Raw genomic sequence first — 20,170 nt, forward strand, 5'->3', positions numbered from 1 at the left:
GTAGCAATGGGTATCTGCACAAAAAATATCAGAGGAAAACGGGAGGCAAGTGCAAATAAAGCAAAGGTGTCATGATAAATAGACATTTTGCGACGAAATAAAAATCATAGTTCAATTACAATGTATTTGTATGTTCAACAATTTACCAGAAGATGGCGACAAAATCAGGCCCAAGAGCGGAACTTTTAGTTGAGTCGCAGATTGGGGATCAGTGTTAAAGACGGACCAATATGGCGGACAAACAATTTACCTAAATAAATACAAGTTTGAAGCGTTAGATTATAATTCATTAAATTTATTTCCCATGTGAGAATGTTCACATTTAACATAGAACATTAACGTGCTATTTTCGGTAACTGTGGCATCGCGCTCCGTCCAGTTACATCCGTAATAATCTGAAAACAGACTGAAACGGTGATTAGCTAGTTTAGCGTAGCTTTAGTTTAGTAAGTGTCAAGAGCAACTGGGAACACGTTGGTACGTCGTTTGACAGCTACGCTTAATGATGTGGGGTGAGATTGAACCTGCCGTTAAAACACAGCCACGTTTGCGTGAGACAGAAGCAAAGAGACAAATACCGCAAGAACCGGAGACACGGTCGCAGACGTTTGTGTTCACCCGGAGCTCAGCAGACACACGGCAGCCACAGCAAGACGCGCAGGTGACACCAGCCGCAGCTGCCGGTTGGCTCAGTTTGAAATAACCAAAGTTTAAAATTTCTTAACGGTAGAAACAGTAGCCAAATTAAGTGCAGTCCAACACAACAGTCTCGTAATGTTAACTTCACGAAAAGAAGGCTACAGTAGAGAGTAGCAGCCCCAGCCTGTGCCCCTCTGTGCGTTTGTCCACCACACGCTGGGGCTTGGCCGGGTTTACCCACAACGTCACCATCTTCAGTGTACTGCAATGCAAACATGTTACTGAGCGCGTTTCTGCTTCTTACACAGAATGTGAGCCAGGCAGAGACCAGCTGTGTGAACGCCATGGTAGAGGCCGTGGCCATGAGCGGAAGCCCGGTGAAGAGCCAGCAGATAGGAGAGGCTGAACTGACCCTCGATCAGCGGCGAGAGGAGCTTCTGCATCAGTACAGGAGCAGACCACTGGTGTTCCTGGAGAGGTACCATGTATGTGTTCACTGCTCACTGTTAATTTGATCCCACACGTACAGTGTGTGTATAGGTACTCTGGTCAAACACCTCTTAAAATATTGGAAAACACAGTTTAAGCCATTCAGGTGAAGTTTTGTGTAGGTTAGTAGTTTGACATGTTAACCTAAAACAATTACTTCACAATAGAATATTGCCAATAGATTCCCAGATGTCACATGACTAAATGATCTGTATGTGGCCAGTTTGGCAGGCGTATATGGTGCTAGTATGGAAGCCAACAGTTAACTGCACACTTTAATTCCATATACCTTGAATACTACCATCTTGCCAAATAAAGGGATGAAACATTTTTGACCCTCACGTTACCCCTGGACCGCTAAAAACTAGGTGGAGCTGAACTGGTGGTGTCTCCAAGACTCACGTAAGAGCTGATGTTATTTTCTTAGTCCTCATAGTCTCCTTTTGCTTCCCGGATACTGTGAACAAATCTTATGGTCTGCTGGTTGGCAATGAATTACAGCACATCCAGATAGACACACAAAGACAAGGTTTTTTGTTTTTTAACCAGTGCCATCTATAATACAGTTAATGTCAACATCACAAGAAGTTTTGTTTGTTTTTCTCATGAAGATAGTAAAGCTTTAAGTTTTACAGTGCCTTGGGCTGTTAACTGAAACCGAATAAGCACTTTTTGTCTAAGGGATCTGTTTATTTATTTGTCCGGATGACTAGCAGACAAAAAGGAGGTGAGTGTTGTCAGAGGACGCTATGAAAATGTCACGTTGTATTTATTGATTATCAGCAGTTGATCTCTCTGTCTGGAGTTTAAGTTCTACATGAGTGGTACAAACTGGGGATACAGACCTGCAGTAACCAGACATCTAATCGTCACTTCATTTATGAAATGATGCCCTTATAATCATCTACCATCCTTCTTTTTTTTGAAGTTATCACAGCAGCTCTCCATAACCAACAAAAGTATACAGTGGCTTGTTGCGTTAAGCACTATGTGTTCTCCTCCCCCTCTAGTCCTGCCTCAAGCCTCCGCACCTGTCAGCGTTTGCCCACGTCTGCTCAGACCCCCGAACACAACACTACAGCAAAGTGATACAGAGACGAGCCACAGGATGTACCAACAGGGTCACGGTCAGAAACCAGCGTTACGCTGCCCTCAGGGTCCTGCAAAAGGGTATGCAATAGGGTATTGATGTTTCACAGCAAGCTTTGTGTCTTAGGTCAGCTACTGTAGCTGGGCTACAGTAAATGAAGAGTGTGTTGTAATGTTAAACATGATTCCAGTAAATATTTATGCTTTTAATTTTTTTATTTTTTTTCCACTTTCCAATATTCATATTGTGCAGATAGTTTTGGTTTTTCTTAGTAATAGGGACTTAGAATTAGTATCTGCTTTCAGCAGTTACAACATACTTATGTCTGATGTCTATACTTGCTGTTAACTTGGTTTATCTGCCGGTTTTTACCCTCCTCTAGAGGGTCAGTATTTCAGTGAAGAACAGATGCGGATGAGGGAGCCACTGCTCTACGAACAATATATTGGCCAATACCTGACTGATGAGGAGGTGAGTTTTATTTCATTATTGATAGTTCAGTTTACCTAGTGTTCGGTTTTCTATAATTTATGCTAATGATTTAGTTACTGGAGCGCTCCCAAGAAGCCATGCTGGACGGTGCACAGAGCGGACCAGGAGAACAAACAGGAGGCCTAGCCCACCTCCTCCTCAACTCCTACCAGGAGCGTCTCATCCAGAATCGTCTGCAGGAGGAGCAGGACAGAGAAGAGGGCGCACGGGAGGAGGAGGAGGAAGAGGATGATGGTAAGAGAGTGGCACCGGACTTGTTAAACACCACGTTCACTACTTTCATTTGAGCTCTCTCTGTGTTCGTACTGTAGATGGAGTCCAGCAGAAGGAGTGGGAGCCTAATGCAGAGGAGAAGGCTATGCTTAGGGAGGAGTTCATCAGTCAGATGCACCAGCGCTTCCTAGATGGCAAAGACAAAGATTTCAACTACAGGTCAGCAACACCCACACTGACTAGACATAACTGGGGGTAAAAACTGCACCTGCATCAGGCAGACAATAGAACATCGTCCTGGGAAAAAGTCCGTTGGTAATCTGGGTGATCTCCCTGAATTGTACTACAACAAAGACTGTATGATGACATACATTTGGTTAAGAATTTTATTTTTATCAACGTAATATTTAGGGCAACCAAATGTCAGTAAATGCCCATTTTCTCCTGCGGTAACTTTGATTTCAGTCTTACCTTGTAGCTCGTTCCCAACAGTGGAAGTAGCAGGGAGAAATGTGTTTTCTAGCAAATGGCAAATGTTCTGCACTTATACAGCGCTTTTCTACCTATTGGCACTCAAAGCGCTTTACACTGCTTCTTAACACATTTCAGAAGATGGTGTCCACAGCACAGAAACCTGCTAAAGCTAAAACACAAACAACGCTAGGAAAAATGATTCAACATGGTAACTAAAAGTGCAGAAGTGTTTTAAGCTGCAAAACATCTCAGTAAGACAAAGTACTTGTCCACAAAGACGGTTCTGGAGAACGTCTGGGGAAATTGCTGTAGAATAAGTCTAAGTGTTTGTGTGTCTGTTGCAGTGAGGTGGATGAAAACCCAGACTATGACAACTTGGACATCGTCAGCAGAGATGCTGAGGACCAGTACTTTGATGATGATGATGATGAGGAAGAGGAAGAGACTATGACAGAATAGTGGTGGTTCAGTAACTGAGTGATCTGTAAATAAGAATGTTGTTTAACACAGAAACAGCTGGTAATAAATACTGTTTGTGAGTCTTTTGCAATCTGAGATGGTTATTGGCAGCACACAGCAGATGGTTTATGGTTCCAACTCTGTCACGTCCCCACCTGGTTGTCTCTCAGCCTGGAGACAGAATGCAACGTGTGGCGTCCTGCATAGTGAATCACTAACGGGTTACTCAGTCAAGTTTATGAGTTTCATTATTTGGTTATTAGTTTCGATAAGGAAGCGTAGTGTGTTTGTGCTGTAGTTGACTTTAAGGAAACAAATTTCAGCTAAAATGCTTTTCTGCTTCAGTTTACAATCAGTTTAAAAGAGGAAATAAAACTTTTGATTGACATACAGCTGTTAAGGAAATGACACTTATCTTTAGTTTCACGGTTAGTGGGACATGCGGATTTGCCCTCTACAACCTCCAGAATGATCAGACCCTACCTCACCGAATATACAACCCAACTCATTGAGCGGACGCTGGTCATATCTCGCCTTGATCACTGCGATGCTCCGTTAATGGGGTCACCGGTATGCACACTGTAAAATTGAATGGAAATGTAGTGTATTGTTTTCCATCTGATACATATAAAAAAAAAAAAAAAATCTATCTGAAATGTCTATTGAAATTTTCCATGAGATAAACAGTTGCAGTCAAGCACATTCTGTGTTCCACAAATCATGCAGAATGTAAAGGGAAAATGCAATTTAGCATCTGATCCGTTCAAGTCCACTAAGCCTCACGTCATTATACATCTAATATATTAACACAACAATGCAGCTTAGTTAAAATAGATTTATTTCAAAAGCCTGTTTCACATGTTTGTCCACACCGTTTTTTTTATTTTTATTTTTTATTTTTATGTCCTTTCGTCTTATCCTCTCAGTTCAGGGTCACCACAGCATGTTGATTTTGGACAGTTTTTACGCCGGATGTCCTTCCTGTCGCAAACCTCCTCAATTTCTGCCGGGTTTGAGACCGGCACTGCACGGCTGGTGATGGGGAGGGGCTTTTGGGTGGCCAGTGTCATGCCCCAAGACACTTCGACATGTGGTCGGGAAGAGGGGGGCGCGAACCTCTGACCACTCTACCAACTGAGCCACAGTAATCGCCTTTATTTCAGGCCAAACCTTTGATAACAAGCTCTAATGTATGATAAACCCAGACTGGCAGTGTGGCTGACCCTCATTTCTGAGGAGGGTCCAACAACTTGAGTTAAAAAAAATATATATTTTCAAACAAAAGACAGGAGAAAATGGAGAAATATAAGTGATAATTTATATCTTGTGATCTTTACGAACATTGATCAGCCACAACAATATGACCATGTGGACAACGCTCATTTTAAAAAGAGTGGCCAAAACATTAGAAACAAAGAATTATCACCTTTCTGACAGTTTCAACCTAAAAAAATTAGAAATTTTAAAAGTAGAATTCATCGCAGAGCTGCTGTATTGGATTGTATTGAATGTCACAGGTGGTCATAATGTTGTGGCTAATCAGGGTAGTTGAGTTCAAAAACTGTAGAACTGTTGACCCCTTGCTGACCCCTCGCTGACCCCTTGCTGACACCTTGCCAATCGGTGGTTCAAAGTACCAAATGACTTTTGTTAAACCTTTTTTTTTTTTTTTTCATTTGCTCCTTAAGAATAAAAAAGTTAAAAAGAATTTAGGTTTATATACATCTATGCTGACTTCCACCACCTTGTCCATACAGAGGGGTCTTTACGGGTCTCCCACGACCCCATTTAATTTTTTAAGATTCTTGATCTTTAAAGTGTAATATTCTTCTTGTAGTTTTAGTACTTTTAGCTGCCTTTTAATTTTCTCTCTCTTCAGGTGATCTAAACCCATTGTGTCCAGATCAGTGCTAGTTGGGGGACTATAGGACGGACCCTCCACCATTTCCAAAGAATGACTGCTGCCTTTGGCCTGAATTGTCTGGGGAAGCCTGTGGAAGGGAAAACATTTTATGGCCGTGCCTGTAAAGTCAATGAAGCTCAGTGAGTTGCCTATGCGATTGGTTGGTTTTACCTTGTCTGTAGCCTCATCTCTCGTAATTGTCCTGAGTCAGATGTGGAGGCGTCTGTGTGCCCCCGACTCTCGTCTCCCAGCTCAGCCGGATTAGTGGAGGGGCCTTTAAAGTTTAAAAGAATATAGAAATTTGTATTTTCAGTCTTGCAGAAAACAAAGGGACTCATACAGGCACATGTGGCGTCTGAACAACTCACTCTTCGTCTGTAAGATTTCAGCCTTGATGTCTGTCTGCGTGGTTATTGTCCTCGAGGTGACATCCCAGATATTTCCACTTGTACAAGGTTGATTTGTTTCAGATCTTGCCACATCAGTGTGCCGTCCGTCTTCCCTCTTCGCCCAGTCGTCTTTGCGGACAAAAATATCGAAAAACAAAACTGACCACTGAAATCTAAAGCCACCTTACCAACTAATGAACTGTGAAACCATTACCTATCATGTCTCCGCGAGAGCCTGTCTGTGTCTCGGTGAGCAGCAGGAGGGTGAAGGAGCTGTGGGCGGCTTCGTGGCCGCCCAGCGATTGAGCCGCTTCAATTCTATTGACAACACGAGAGGCCGAGGTAGCTGTGGCAGGCGGACATCTTGGCGAATTCTCCGTTTCACGTTGGATTTCTCTCTGTCCGTCTTTTCCTTTGCCACTTTGTATGAACTCCTCTCCGTTTGCTCCATCCCTGGGTGGGACATCCTGAGCTGCTGTGATGGGGGGCTCATCTATCTCTAAACCGCTGTGCTCCTCTCTCCCCTCATCAGTCTGCTCTCTCTCATTCACTGGCTGACACCAATAGTCTGTAGACAAACGCAGTACATCTAAAATTCACTTCCAATGTAAAGGCCTGTGACTCTGCTTGTGAACTCAAACTTGCTCACGTAGAGCAGTCTTGATAAAACCAACGTACACACCTTCTAGTGGATTCTTCATGCAGTTGGACCGACGGCCGTTCTGGGCCTGAAACACAGAGTGCTGCATACATAGAGTACACAGCACTGTTCCATCAGCACCACTGTACAAAGAGTACAACAGTTTCTCGGTGTACTTGGCTTTTATTGTCCTCTATAAAACGTAGGAGCAGGTGCGGGGCCAGAGGGGGTGGACCTGCCTACCCCCAAACTCTGATTGGCCACCCCAGGTGCTGAACTTCAGCACAAGGGGGAAAATGACTAAATCCGAGGCTGAAATAAATCACTATCATTCTAAATAGATAGAAATTGTAGTACGATATACATTTAAGGTGGTTTTATATATTTCTCACGTTAGAATTTAGTAGCAGTTGCAACCTGGATTTTTACCCCCTCAGCTGATTATTATTCTATGTATTATTATAACGAGCAATTTTCTGGCTTAGGAGACTTAGTAGGTGCCATCTTTGTCAGAGGCAATTGACCCAAGGCTAAAAATGATATTTCACTTCAGGTCTGAAGCTACGAACATGCCAGGATGCTCAAAGTGATGATGTTACGTATTTGCAGTGTCCACCATCCTAGTTTGCGTTAGCACGTTAGCATGCTAATATTTCCTAAGCTGAAGGCCCTGTGAGCCTGCGCCATGCTCCCCCCCCCCCCCCCCCATAACGCATACCATTAAATGCATCTGGTGGTTTTATTGTTGATCATATGTTCAATAAAAACACTCAGCCACAGTTACACACTTTAGCTTTAATGGATCGCTATCAAGAGTCTGCGTGCTACTGCTAGCATGGCAAATATGAAGGACCACAAGAGTCGGGGAATAAATATTTTGTATTGTACTATAATGAAAAACTGAAATCACTAAATTATATTACTAATTTATTGTATAAGCCACTAATAGACTAAATAGTAATGTATTTCAAAATAGCGTTTTTCGGGCAATGAAAAGAAGACTTATTAATTACATTGAACAAATTATCGATCACAAAATAATTTCATAGTGAAATTTCAAAATCTAATTCAAAATGTTGTTTTATAAGAGACGTAATTTACTGACTTGATCGTCCTGTTTCTATTAGCAAACGTGTTTTCTGCAGCTTTTCCTCCCGTTTCTCCACTTTCTAAGTGATTGACACGTTTGGCCCTGAGCTGGCAAATAGCAGAGCAATGCAAACAAGGGATCTTTCATTCTCCTGCTTCCTTCTCAGTGCTGTGTTCAAACATGTGGGATGATGTGTTGCTTATTTTCTTTCACACACGTTGGAGATAGATTGGCGAAGGAATGGATGAGTAAAGTAATTAGTTGATTTCAATTAAGCACTAATTAATAAATTCCTGCATTATTTATTTCTTAACTGTTGTGGTCCTTCACATGAAAAAAAAAAAGCTTTTTTAAAAATCCAGCCCAACAATGCGTCTCTGTCTCACCTCTGGAAGCCTCTCGATGATGACTTTTGCTTTCTTCCGCAGTGCACTTCTCTCAGACGTTGACTTGTTCAACCTCGACTCCTTTTCTGAAAGAGGAAGCGTGACGTTCAAAGGAGCGCTCGGCAGCCTAACGTGCCAACATTCATTCAAGCAATCGTGTTTCTGTAGACGAGGATCTTTCGTCACCTTCAAAAACATTGCTCAGATTGTCATTATCGGCAACGTCTTCCCCATCTTCCATTCCTCCCTTTTCCATTTTATCTCGCTCTTCTTTACTCTCGTCAACTCCTGAGTCTACAACCTCTGCGCCATTTTCAGCCTCTACGCTTTCCCCCTCTGTCTCCAGGACCAGTTCGACACTGCCTGGTTGCCAGTCGTCATCTTTAACATCATCTTCCTCAGTTTCCTCTGAAGACTTCATTTCTGTCTCTTTTACAGGGATGTAATAATATCAACACATTTAACAGTGTTTTTATTACTACTTAAATGGGTGATGAATCGTTGCCATGCACTCTGCTTTGCATTGTTTCATTTCTGCTTTGCAGTACCAAGAAAGCGCAGACAAACCTTCAGAGGATCTGTTTGGTTCACAGGGTGGTGACAAAGGTCTCTTCGGCTGGAGGATTGAGGGAAAATAGCTTATTACTCAGGCAACTTTGACAGAATCAGTTTCACATCCAAACATCAACTTACCTTTGTGGTCTCACCTCCCCTCCTCTTATATCCCTTAGTGGTTAATAACCCTTTCTGAGATGAGATGGACACGTCATTTCATGTTAAATCCAGCTTTAACTAAAGATCATTCTGTGTACCAGCATCTCACCTCAAACAAATCCTGCAGAGGTTTACCTTCGTAGAAAATCGTTGATTTCCATTTTTTACTGCTGCCTTTCCCCGCAAAGTCCTCGAAGGCCGGAGGAGAGAACCAGCAGCCCTCGCACTCTATACATTCCTCACCTGAACAGAGCGGCAGCACAAATTACAAACAGGAAAGAAGGAAAAAGACAAAAGATTCACTTCCTGATGAATTGTGAAGTTTCTGCTTACTCCTTTCCAGCTTCTCTTTATCCAGGATCCCCTTTCTGTTTCCACAGGTCACAGCCAAGAGCCCTGCACAAAGGATTTCACTGGGAGAGTAAGAGAGTAAAGCAGGTTGGGTTTATATGGGTACAAAGACTCACCGTTTCCCTGTGTTTTCTGGTGGTGTGTGTTCTTTGTGGATGGACCTGGCTGCTCATTGTCCTCCTGATCTTCCTCCTCGTCCTCATCAATATATATGACTGGCGATTTTGTCCTCAGCCACGTTTTCCTGTATAAATCCTCCTCTTCTTTTTCTTCTTCGATAGTGAGTCTTTTGCTCCTTCTTCTCCTCTTGATTGGCTCATTGTCCTCCTGATCTTCCTCCTCTTCCTCATCTTCTTCCTCCTCTTCCTGCACATTACCGTCTTCAGTATAGTTGACGGGCATTTTTTTCCTCAGCCCATTTTTTCTGTAAAAATCCTCCTCTTCTTCTTTAGTAAAGAGTTTTATTCTATTTCTTTTCCTATTCATTTGATCTTCTTTCACAAAAATATAGGGGAAAAAAACAGTTGTGTTAGACAGTTGTTTTATTCATAGGTTTTGACTTTATACGGAATTTCTGTTAGATTATATCCATGTATATCACATGCATGTTGTTCCACAATTTATGTTTTTTCCTTTTTAATACATTTCTCAAGGACTGTGGGAGTAAACTGAGGTACCTTGCAAGCACAGGGAGAACATGCAAACTCCACAGAGAAGCACCACGCTCGACTGGGGACGCAAACCCACCCTATGCAAACATCTGTAAGGGACATTCGCTGTGTTATACTACATAGCAGAGGTGGTAGAAGCACACAAACTCAATTCTCAAGTAAAAGTGCAAGGGTTTGCTAAAAACAAATACTCCAGTACAAGTAAAAGTACCACTTTAAATTTGTATTTTTATTTGCTTATTTTGTACTTTCGTACTTTAACTTGCAAGTTAAAATTAAAAAAGGTACCTGCTGAAAGCTGAAAGCTATGTCAAAGAAAGGTCATATTAATAATTACAAAGTAAGGGACAGCATTCCTCAACTTGTAATGTTCCAGCTGCTTTTAACTATTTTATGTACCGACAGGTGGTCAAATCCATAACTGTGTTCATTTGATTTTGCATCAGCAAAAAGTAACTAAAGCATTTGAACAGTGCAGTAAAGTGCAGCTCCTCAGACTTGCAGTGAGATGGAAACGCAGTAAAGTACTTAACACCTCTGTTATATAATAAAGTGAGGTCCACATAACAGAGTAAACGGTGTAGTAGGAGGATGAATACTGAAGTTGAAGAGATTTTTTTTTTTAATGTCTGCACTTTTTTGTCATTTCCTGCGTAGAAAGCCGCGGAAAGCGGCTGAAAAGTGCGGCTGCACAGAGAGAGAGGAGCTGTGTGACTCGGCTTCCAGACCCGCGTTTACTGTGGCAAATTCCTGTTCTATGGTCAGTGCGGATTCATTCCTGAAGATCGAGACGCAATGTGGCCACGGCCCTTTGTTGTGGCCACAGCCACACAACCCTTCTGTTTTTGTATCAAATATGAATCCGGAAGTTTATCATCGGGATTTGTCCTCATGTTCACCTATTACGCTTTTGCGTGCGGGGAGCTGCGCTGTGGACATTACGCGATGGGCCACATCTGAATCGGAAGTAAATTAGTAATAAATATATATGTGTGTTACATTGATAAATATGCATTGATCTATATAATCATCACCTACTTTTTTACAGTACAGCAGCCAAAGGTAAGGTAGTGTGTGTGTGTGTGTGTACGTGTGTGTGTGTGTACGTGCGTGTATGCAGTTAATAAAACCAAAACATCCGCTTAACAATTGTCCATAATAACCATCAATAACGATAGATACCTGCAGATGAGATGACAGAAAAGAGTCTCACCTCCACTGTCAGGCCGATCAGACGAAATGAAACAGAAAGTTAGCAGGACCGCCCACAAAAGTGCAGGATCACATTGATCTGTTGAGGGCCAATGTGGCAAAGCTGCCAGCAGAGGGGCTGGTGGGGGTGGGGGTGGGGTCGATGTGGGGTGAGATGAGCCTCGATAGGAAAGCACCACTCAGACAATTAGCAAGTTTTTTATTTTTATTCCGTACCAGCAGCCAAAATCCAAAACCGATTAAAAAGCACAGGGAACCCAAATGACAATAATCAGCAATAATTTATCTTAAATCATGGCAGAGAAATAACCGATCAATAAACCAAACATAAAAGTCAAACTTTCTTTCTTTTTCAGTCACGGTTTTTGTTTTTCCATGACCCTGGGTTAAAGCTACAATATGCAACTCTGAAACAGCTCCAAGCCCTTCAGCTTCAGCCTCAATCGTTATGAAAAGCAAATAAATAATAAAGTTGCAAAACGTAGTAATCAAGCAGAAACTGTTGACATTTGCTGATTGGTTAGAAGGAAGAGCCTCGCTCAAAACCTTTGAGATGCTTTGAGGTGAAGCATGCTGGTCAGACTCTACAGTCCATCCAGGACCTCACCCTAAATCTGTGCTTGGTTTGACTTCTTTCCTTTTCTTTTTGTTCTTTGTGAAAGTGGCTCTGTTTCTAAAGTGATGGTTGGCCTCACGTATTCTAGCCTTGGGTTTTCCATGCTACACCGTGGGCGAGTACTCAAATGTAAGTACTTGTACTTAGTCTATCGGGACATTCCTACAAATAAGGTTGCGTACTGTAGCTTTACGTCTTTGTGATATGCACTGAATTACACACTAAAGCAAATTTCCTCGATAAAATACATTACATGTAACGATGCCACGGGATTTTTTTGTTAATAGTTGGAAACATCACGTACAACATGCAGATCCCAATCATTACTACCCCCAGCAGCCACACATTGGACGAGCTAACAGCCCAAGCTACCAGTACACACACTAGTGCCAGGAACAGGAGGAGCGTGAAAATCATCTTGCTGGCCTGCTTCTCTGCTTCCACCCTCGCTTTGAGCTCCTCTTTCCTCCACAGCTCCTTCTTCTTCTCCTTCAGTTCATCCCCCTTGTGATGCTCCTGCAGCTCCCTCTCCCTGTTGCTGATCTCGGCTTCCCTCTCTTTCAGGATGCACTCCTGTCTCTCGCGGATCTTCCTCTCCATCTCGGGATACAGATTTGTGTGGTAGTGACCGCCTCCATTCAGCGCCACCAGGGTGTGGATCTTCGCCATGAAGGTCGTCACCTGGTCCTGGTCCTCCTGGTTTTTGTTGTTGAACACGTGGAAGCCGCCGCTGCATTTGCGAATGAAGTTGCGGAGGTTTTCATCACTCTCTGAGATGACGTTGTTTATGGTTTTTCCCTCCAGACGATCCCCATGGGTGAACAGCACGATGGTGTAGTCCCACACTCTTGGACCAAACTTTTTTTCAATCAGTGTGTTGGTATCTTGGTCTTCCAGAGTCATCCGTCCTAAAGGGACCACAAACACAAATGCATGGGGTCCACCGTCTTGAAGTTTGACGGACTTCAGAATTTCTCGAACTATTTCATCCTTTTTGCGGTCCGTCTCAAAAAGCCCAGGTGTGTCAATCACAGCCACAGGTCCATTCCCAACAGTCCCGACCTCCTTCTCACAGTATCTGGTGACTCTGTCCAGCTTCATGTCTGATTTAAAGGCCTGTCTACCCAGGATGGTGTTCCCGCTAGAACTCTTTCCGACTCCACTCTTCCCAAGAAGCATGATCCTCAAGACCTGCACCTCTGTGAATCCAACAAAAGAAAGACACGTTATTACACGAAAGTTCTTGCTCTGAAATGCTGTTCAAACCTCGACAACCTTTGTTGTCTGGCTTATGATCAACATTCCCGGTCTATATCTCATCAGATGTCTCTGTTCAGTTCTGCCGGTAGCTTCTTGTTTACATAGTGTCGTCACAAGAAGAACAAAGGGGAAAGATGCTGCTCTTGTTCTTCACACAGCTCAATTTTAGGTGGTTTGCACTGAAGACGAACATGAACCTAGGTCACAAACTGACTTCACTCATCTTTTAAAGCCCCTATGACACATTCACACTTTATTGTGACTGACTCCTCGAGATCGTCATTAGGCGACAGTACAATCTGATCGCACTACTTTAATAACTCGACGAAAATCCTTTAAAAAGATTTATGATTTTAGTGTTGGCATGTGTCACAGATACATACATAACTTAAACAATCTGAATTCAGTGTTTTCAGTGTTTTCTCACGTTCCTCAACACACACAAACACACAGGAATTTTACTCCTTGTGAAACAGGTCACAGTAAACAAAAGGCAGTAATTCCAGCACCAGTCATAGTTACTCATTCAGTAACCACAGACTCACACAAACTCCGCTAACAGCTCGGCTAAGCCACTGTGCTGTGTCGCCCTGACCTGTCTGCAGTTGCTCAACCTTCACGCTTTGGATTCCAGTGGTTGTTGTATTTCCTCTCTGCTTTGTTAAACAAAGTGAGACACGAAAACCCCTCAGGTCAAAACCAAAATCAAGGGTTTTTCATACTTACCCATCTCAATATCAGGCTCGGCAGCAGGCAAGCAGTCAGGCATCATGTCCAAAGCAGGCTGACCTACAATAGTGTTGTTTATGCCGCTCACGGAGTACAAATACTGCCAAACACCGCACCTAGAAAGTTTTTATTCCTAAGGTCTTACTGAAGCTTGTTTGTCAGATCACTCCTCTCCACACTGCTCCCTTTGTGCTCTGCCGAGGAAATCACATTCCTAATGTGCAAAATGAAAGTGAAAGAGGATATTGTAAAGAGGGCAGAAAAAAGTTAAAGTTTCACAATGTTAAGCGTGTCGAAGGTCTTGAAAAGCGTTGTAGAAAATGATAGACGTGCTTAAACACTTAATCAGTTTAGCTTCGTGGTAAAAATTAAACCTCTTATTTTTTGCATTTGTTGGCAACTGATGTAAAGCAATGACGTGTCACATGTTGTATGATGGAACTAGTCTAATGACAGTTGTGTACAGATTATACACGACCGTCACAGTATAATATACCATGTCACAGTAAAGCCACAGAGAAAATGTTTAACCTGAAAGTGTGTTACCTTGTAAAATCTTCAGCTGACTACAAAAAAACCTGTCATTGGATCAAAGGCACCATCTAGTGGTTGTGTACATTTCCTCAGGTGCTGAACTTCAAAGCAGTTCTGAGTATGTAAGTAAACACTTTTGCAGCTACTTTACACTTGGCTTGTTGTGTACTTCTAAGTCGCTTTGGACAAAAGCGGTTGCTGGATGACTAAATGGAAATGGAAATGTACTTCTTCTCTACTAGATTCGTGACGTTGAGATGGTGCCACTTCAAACACACGTTTCTGTCAGAACCTCCGATGTTTCACCACGGAATTCCAGTAAAATCTGTGCAGGTTGGGAAACAGAGGTTTGTGTTTTCTTCTTTCCTGTCTTATCATATCAAGAACCACCAGATTTATCTTTCGACTGATTGGCGGCCACCTGACCGCAGCATAAAGCTCCACCTCAACCAGCTATGTGCAGTGTTAAAATACTACTGAGGAACTAGTGCATCAATACCAACAATTTAATAAGATAATATACAAATATAACAACATATCAAAGACGTGGGCCATTGTTCTGTAAAAGGGCTGTTACATTTTATTGGTATCTGAGCATTGATAATGGGACGTATTTCTGTTTGAAGTTGGCGTTTGAGTGTTTGCTTCAAACAAAGGTTAAATTATTTTTCCTTGAGAAAAGCAGAAGTGTTGAGAATAAGCTGGAGGCTGTTTCTGAAAACGCCGCCTCAGTCGTCCTCAATTTCAAAAGGTGAGTATTTGATATGATGTAATGTCCTTTTTAATTCCACAATGTTGTGGAGTATGGAAGGAGAGTTAAGCACCTTTCAGTAACATTGTTAATATAAAAACTCTGGGTCGTCACGTGACAAGAGTCTTAGGAAGTTTTCATGAGAAAACACAGGTTTGAAGACGCTCCAGTCTTTCGCCTGCATCACTTACGATCAGCCAGTCTCTGCAGGAGGGCGATGACTGTGTCCTGTTTGGAGGAGAGGAGCTCCAGGGCTGTTGCTATCCTGCCGAGGGACTCGATCATCCGCACCTCCCTCCTCTCGCGCCGCTTCTCCCGGGCTTCAACCCTGTGGCGAGCTACTCGATCCTGGTACGCCTGCTCCTCTTGCCGCTTCAGAATCTCCTGGAGCAAAACTGCGCTGCTCTGCTCCTCGATTCTTTTGGGGCCGTGTCCCTCGGTTCCTGGCATGGCTGAGGAGGAAGATGAGGTGGCGACAGAGGAAGTGAGACCGGAGGATGTTTGAGGGAAAGAGGTGGAAAGGCCAAGGAGATTCTGATTGTTGCTAAGGCAAAAAGGTAGGACGCCCGGTGAGAATGTTGGAGTTTTGTGGCCTAAGTGCCTCAGTGTGTTGGTGTCTGTGGCTGAGCCTAATGAAGTGGAAGTGGTGGCCGTTTCTGCAAAACGAGATGAGGAGATAAAAGAGGCAGGTGGCACATTGGGCACTGGATGAATGGTGGTTGTAACTATCTCACCGTTGAGGACGATCAGGGGCTTGAGGTCTGGGGAGCTGGCAGTGCTGATGGTCGCTGTGGTCTCTGAGGTTAGGGCAGCGGTGCTGCCGATGATGTGACTGGTGGCAGCTCCCGGACCTGCTGACTCCACACCAGCACCAGCACCAATGGCAGAAGCTGTAGCAAAGTCTCCGTTATTAGGGCGGATGATGGTGGTGGGCTGTGGAAGCTGAGGTTTAGCAGCGATCTTTGCCGGAGGACAGGGAGGCGTAGGAACACTGTTGCCCCCTTTGTTTCTTTTGTTGCTGATGATCTGAGTACCAACGGTGTCACAGAGCGTGGCGTCCATCAGCTGAAACAAATCGACATATTGCTCTCACTAAGATCAGCTGATGATCAGTGGATCTCTCACATGTAAGAAAACATCTATTCACACGAAACACAAGGCTTCAATGATCTAATGCTGCCACTGTTTAACTGTTTTACGGCCATTTTCTGACCAGACTGAATCACAAAATCTTTTTATTTCTGTTGTTTGTCCTCATCGATTCGCCTCAGGCCCATTGTTTTAACTGCATGACATTTATGCAGTTTACAACCATAATGTCTGGAAACGGTTTACCCAGATTGTGCAATCATTTCTGAAACAATGGGTTTTGAATTTCACACCGCAATAAACAGAAGCAGAGTCCCGATTTCTAGCCAAGGACCTCAGAAAACCACATCAAATAGTCTAATTCGGGACACCGTGGCCAAATCGGAGGGCTCGTTTTTGCATTTTCATCTTTAACATCTTTGAACAAAGAAAAGGAACAAAGCAGCACAGCTGTCACCAGTTTTAATCATTTCACTTCTGTTTCTGAGAAATCTGTAATATTTTGGCTCAGCGGATGAGTCGACACATACTGAACAAGGTTTGTGGTCAAATTCTATTTGTCTCTGAGTTGAACTATACCAGGCGAGGATCAGAGAAATAGTGTGTTTGCCTGTGCTTACAGCATCTGGTGTGGACGGGAAGATGGTCACGATTGGCCGTTTGGCGTTTTTATCCACAGAGAAATACGGGTGAGGTGTAAAACATCAAAGGCAATTTGGATCTGTGCTGTCTTGCCCAAAGACACTTAAATGGCCAGAAGTGTTCAAGACTCAAACTGCTGACGCTGTGTCTTGCGAAAAATGCTCGACTGCGCTACCAACTGTGCAGACGTTTGTGTCACGGGTTTGAACCTGTCACAGCTCCGGTGAGAATCATAGCCCTCAACCAATAAACCAGAGGCTGCATGTACATCGTTCAGGGACAACAAAGGAACAGATAAGCAGGGGACCTGAAAAATCAGAGACGAATTAAACTTTCCTTACAGCACTAGAGAGGAGACGTATATGGGATTAAAGACACTGTTGGTTTGCTGTTGGAAGCTGGTTTTCAGACTTGATCTGGTTTCATTTTCAAAGCCAGCTCCAAACCTTAAACCTGTAAAGTATTGTCAGTGTCTTTTGTGATTTTAAAAGTTATTTTTTTCATGTCTAATTGTCTGTGCGGTCTCAAAGCTTTTTAACAGAGTGCAGGACGACACACAGCTCACACACATCCTCAGCTTCTTTTCCCAACGGTTAAGACTTACATCAAAGAACTCCCAGGACGTTTTAGCGTGTCCCGTCTCCCGGCTGCGATCTTTAACCCTCTTGTACGTGACAATGAGATTGTTCCATTTGCGGCGGATCTTTTCTACGGGAAGCACGTGCCCCTTGGAGGCCATTTCCTCCTGGACACTCTGGAAAAGCTGGGAACGTTCCCGGGTCTCATACAGCCCCCAGCGGCGCCCGACGGCCTCGATCAGACACAAAACGGCTTTGGAGGAGAAATCCGAGCCGGAGGGAAGCGTCCTCTCGGAAGGAGCAGCTGGCATCACTGAAGCTGGGAGAGGACGGAGGTTAGAACTCAGGCTCTGATTAGGTTCTGTGGCTCGTTGGACGAGCCATGCAGTAAACTAATATGGATTTGAAATCTTAAAAACATCAGGTCCCACGTGAACACGCTAGTGGAGGAGGACACACTGGTTTTGGTAATTTCCCTCATGCAGTGTTTGATTGGAGGCTGCTGTCAGTCTCATCACTGTCACAGCGGGAATCTAATGTGTGTTGGCCTGTGTCACGTAAAGACGATTGGGGAGTAAATTTTTGTGCCTGAATGGATCGAAATGTGACAGCCTGAGCTGAAAGAATGATCAAAAAGTCCTAATGAAGCAGATGAGCTGATGTAATAGTGGGAAAAACAAAACAGTGCACATACTGTAATTTCTTCACTTCCTCCACGACACTGAAACCAACAATGACACATCAGCGGTGTGAAACGTTAAGAAACTGGCCTGTAACCATTTTATATTATCTTGTGTAAGTTCTACTCAGGTATAATAGTGCATTATCTGCGCCTGTCCGCGATAAATACAAGTTATTCTGACAGCAAAACAAATGCTATGATGAGCTAATCTGCCCATTATTCGTTTTGTTTCGCAAAGGTCCAAAATTCACATTTTCATAGTATATTCTGTGCCTACGCGTGGGACCCAGACAAATGGGAAAGTCTCTCCTTTGAGAGGCTGGAATTACACAGTATTTGGCATTTTCGCTGTTTTGACACTATATCTATCAACTTGACACAGTCCAAAAGCTTGACTGGCCGCTTTCATGCTTGATTACCTGGAGCTATCTTCAGGTATGTCTTTCCATCCCCTGAGGAGGTGAAGAACCGCTCTGTACTCATACGATCTGATGATTAGCGCAAAAACGAGAGTAACAGAGCAACAGATAAACAGTATCAATTACAATCTGATCCGTTTTAACATCCCATCAAAATGGAAATGAAAGCGCACATGTGCAGCATTAGTTTGCATGAAAAAGAAAAGCACAAAAACATGGAAACACATCAGGTAAGCGCTCACACAGCAGAACAGGAGTAGTTGTCGTGGCCGCTTGCGGCTCTGTGTCAGCCGGCTCCTCTGCAGTCTGGTCCACTCCCCCTCCTCCTCCTCCTTCTCCTCTTCCTCTGCATGCGGTATCTCCGCAGGGCGCAGGCGACTCCTGGCTGCCCAGAACCAGCGCGGATGTGTTTTCCTCCACCACTTCAGTTTTCACATGCATTGTTGCGGCATCGCTGCTGCCTCCATGCAGATTCCCGTCCATGATTGGCACAACAACAGAAACCAAACGGAGGGGAGGGGAGCTGTGTTTTGTCTGCGCATGCGTTGATTTGGGAGAAAGTTTGGAGATCGCGCACCTCAGTCGGTGGTGCGGTGCTGAGCCTCGGTTTGTGCTGCTAAAGTCATGACTCCGGCATGTCCGGTCGGCTATGTGCGTGAAGGACGAACGCCACCCTCCTGTGGAGTTTTCATGACGAGCAGAGAAATGGCTGCGCTTGTCCAGCTGGGCCGACGGATGCGCAGAGCGGCTGCGCAGCTCTCAGCACAGATTCGCTGCTGGCAACTGTGGCAGTGACGTCAGCGCGCTCGCACAGCACACGTTGACCCAAAACTTTGAATTATCATTATTATTATAAAAGCATTTACCAAAAAAACAAAAACAAAAAACAAACAAAAAAACAAAAACAATAGTGCACAGTGAACGCTCCGGCACTGAAAGCTTTTTCCAAAGCTAAAAAAACCCTGTTTTTGCTGAAACAGCTGACGAATGTCGCTTCCTTAAACACGGGTTAAGCAAAATTCAAAACCAGTTAGCTTTAAAAAAGTCAGAGGCAATTATGTGATGTCAGCAAAGCAATCGTTATTAAAAATATACAAGTATAATAAATCTCAAAAACTATATATTTTATATATATGCTATCTTTTAAAATAAGATTAGGATATCATTATTGTGAATGCTGGGATAAGCTCCAACAATTTTTTGTAAATTATTATTATTAAATCATGTGTTTTTTTGGATATTGACGTGTTTTGTATTCTTATTAATGTTTTGAATTAGGATAACTAATGATCTGCTTTCCTGCTAAAAACAAGACCAATATAATTTTTAGAAAACATTACAATTGCCTTTATTATTTAATAATTTAACACTACACTGGACAATTTCATGAAAAGAACTTTGTGATTAGTAACTATATAAAGACATTCACCTATAAGAAAACCAAAGTTATCTTTATCTTCACTTTTATTTGTACCTTGTTTGTTGACAGATGAATTTGCAGTAGGTCATAACCAGAATGCACCAAATCCATTTTTCTGTGTAAAGGCTAAAATCTGTTAACGTTTGGCTCTGTAATGTTTCAAAATGCTGCCATAATGCAGCATTTTCCTGTTTATGTGGGACATTTCAGGAAGCTTAATGCTTAGGAAATGTTTACA

At 43.2% G+C, this 20,170-nt stretch overlaps 4 protein-coding genes across 7 annotated transcripts; 1 reads left to right on the plus strand and 3 right to left on the minus strand.

Annotated features, from left to right (window-relative positions):
- The first annotated feature begins 200 nt into the window (after positions 1-200).
- Positions 201-3,939, plus strand: ccdc97 (coiled-coil domain containing 97). The gene is made up of 7 exons (XM_067478323.1): positions 201-661; positions 948-1,124; positions 2,139-2,298; positions 2,601-2,689; positions 2,764-2,944; positions 3,022-3,142; positions 3,742-3,939. The coding sequence occupies exons 1-7, from the start codon at positions 503-505 to the stop codon at positions 3,854-3,856; spliced, it is 1,002 nt and encodes a 333-aa protein (XP_067334424.1). The 5' UTR covers positions 201-502; the 3' UTR covers positions 3,857-3,939.
- A 738-nt stretch (positions 3,940-4,677) lies between these two features.
- LOC137100476 (myb-like protein X) lies at positions 4,678-11,383 on the minus strand. The gene is made up of 14 exons (XM_067478319.1): positions 11,183-11,383; positions 10,007-10,089; positions 9,446-9,823; positions 9,312-9,374; positions 9,088-9,221; positions 8,958-9,011; positions 8,832-8,880; positions 8,451-8,693; positions 8,265-8,350; positions 6,831-6,891; positions 6,363-6,716; positions 6,128-6,277; positions 5,931-6,033; positions 4,678-5,847 (listed from the first exon to the last, which is right to left on the minus strand). Exons 2-14 carry the CDS (start codon positions 10,026-10,028, stop codon positions 5,622-5,624), a joined length of 1,923 nt encoding a protein of 640 aa, XP_067334420.1. The 5' UTR covers positions 10,029-10,089; positions 11,183-11,383; the 3' UTR covers positions 4,678-5,621.
- A 21-nt stretch (positions 11,384-11,404) lies between these two features.
- Positions 11,405-14,031, minus strand: LOC137100479 (GTPase IMAP family member 7-like). 2 transcript variants are annotated; one of them, XM_067478326.1, is made up of 2 exons: positions 13,963-14,031; positions 11,405-13,027 (listed from the first exon to the last, which is right to left on the minus strand). In XM_067478326.1, exon 2 carries the CDS (start codon positions 13,005-13,007, stop codon positions 12,078-12,080), a length of 930 nt encoding a protein of 309 aa, XP_067334427.1. In that variant the 5' UTR covers positions 13,008-13,027; positions 13,963-14,031; the 3' UTR covers positions 11,405-12,077. The 2 variants fall into 2 exon arrangements, with proteins under 2 accessions (XP_067334427.1, XP_067334425.1); XM_067478324.1 differs by having other exon boundaries at positions 13,815-14,009.
- A 362-nt stretch (positions 14,032-14,393) lies between these two features.
- On the minus strand, positions 14,394-19,564 carry si:ch1073-357b18.4 (uncharacterized protein LOC797129 homolog). Of its 3 annotated transcripts, XM_067478322.1 has the most exons (5): positions 18,755-19,564; positions 18,513-18,581; positions 17,438-17,730; positions 15,837-16,167; positions 14,394-15,758 (listed from the first exon to the last, which is right to left on the minus strand). In XM_067478322.1, the coding sequence occupies exons 1-5, from the start codon at positions 18,993-18,995 to the stop codon at positions 15,286-15,288; spliced, it is 1,407 nt and encodes a 468-aa protein (XP_067334423.1). In that variant the 5' UTR covers positions 18,996-19,564; the 3' UTR covers positions 14,394-15,285. The 3 variants fall into 3 exon arrangements, with proteins under 3 accessions (XP_067334423.1, XP_067334421.1, XP_067334422.1); XM_067478320.1 differs by having other exon boundaries at positions 14,394-16,167; positions 18,755-19,557; XM_067478321.1 differs by lacking the exon at positions 18,513-18,581 and having other exon boundaries at positions 14,394-16,167; positions 18,755-19,558.
- Between the last annotated feature and the right edge of the window lie 606 nt (positions 19,565-20,170).

This window comes from Channa argus, chromosome 15 (assembly GCF_033026475.1).
Source record: "Channa argus isolate prfri chromosome 15, Channa argus male v1.0, whole genome shotgun sequence".
In the NCBI taxonomy this organism is placed as follows: domain Eukaryota; kingdom Metazoa; phylum Chordata; class Actinopteri; order Anabantiformes; family Channidae; genus Channa; species Channa argus.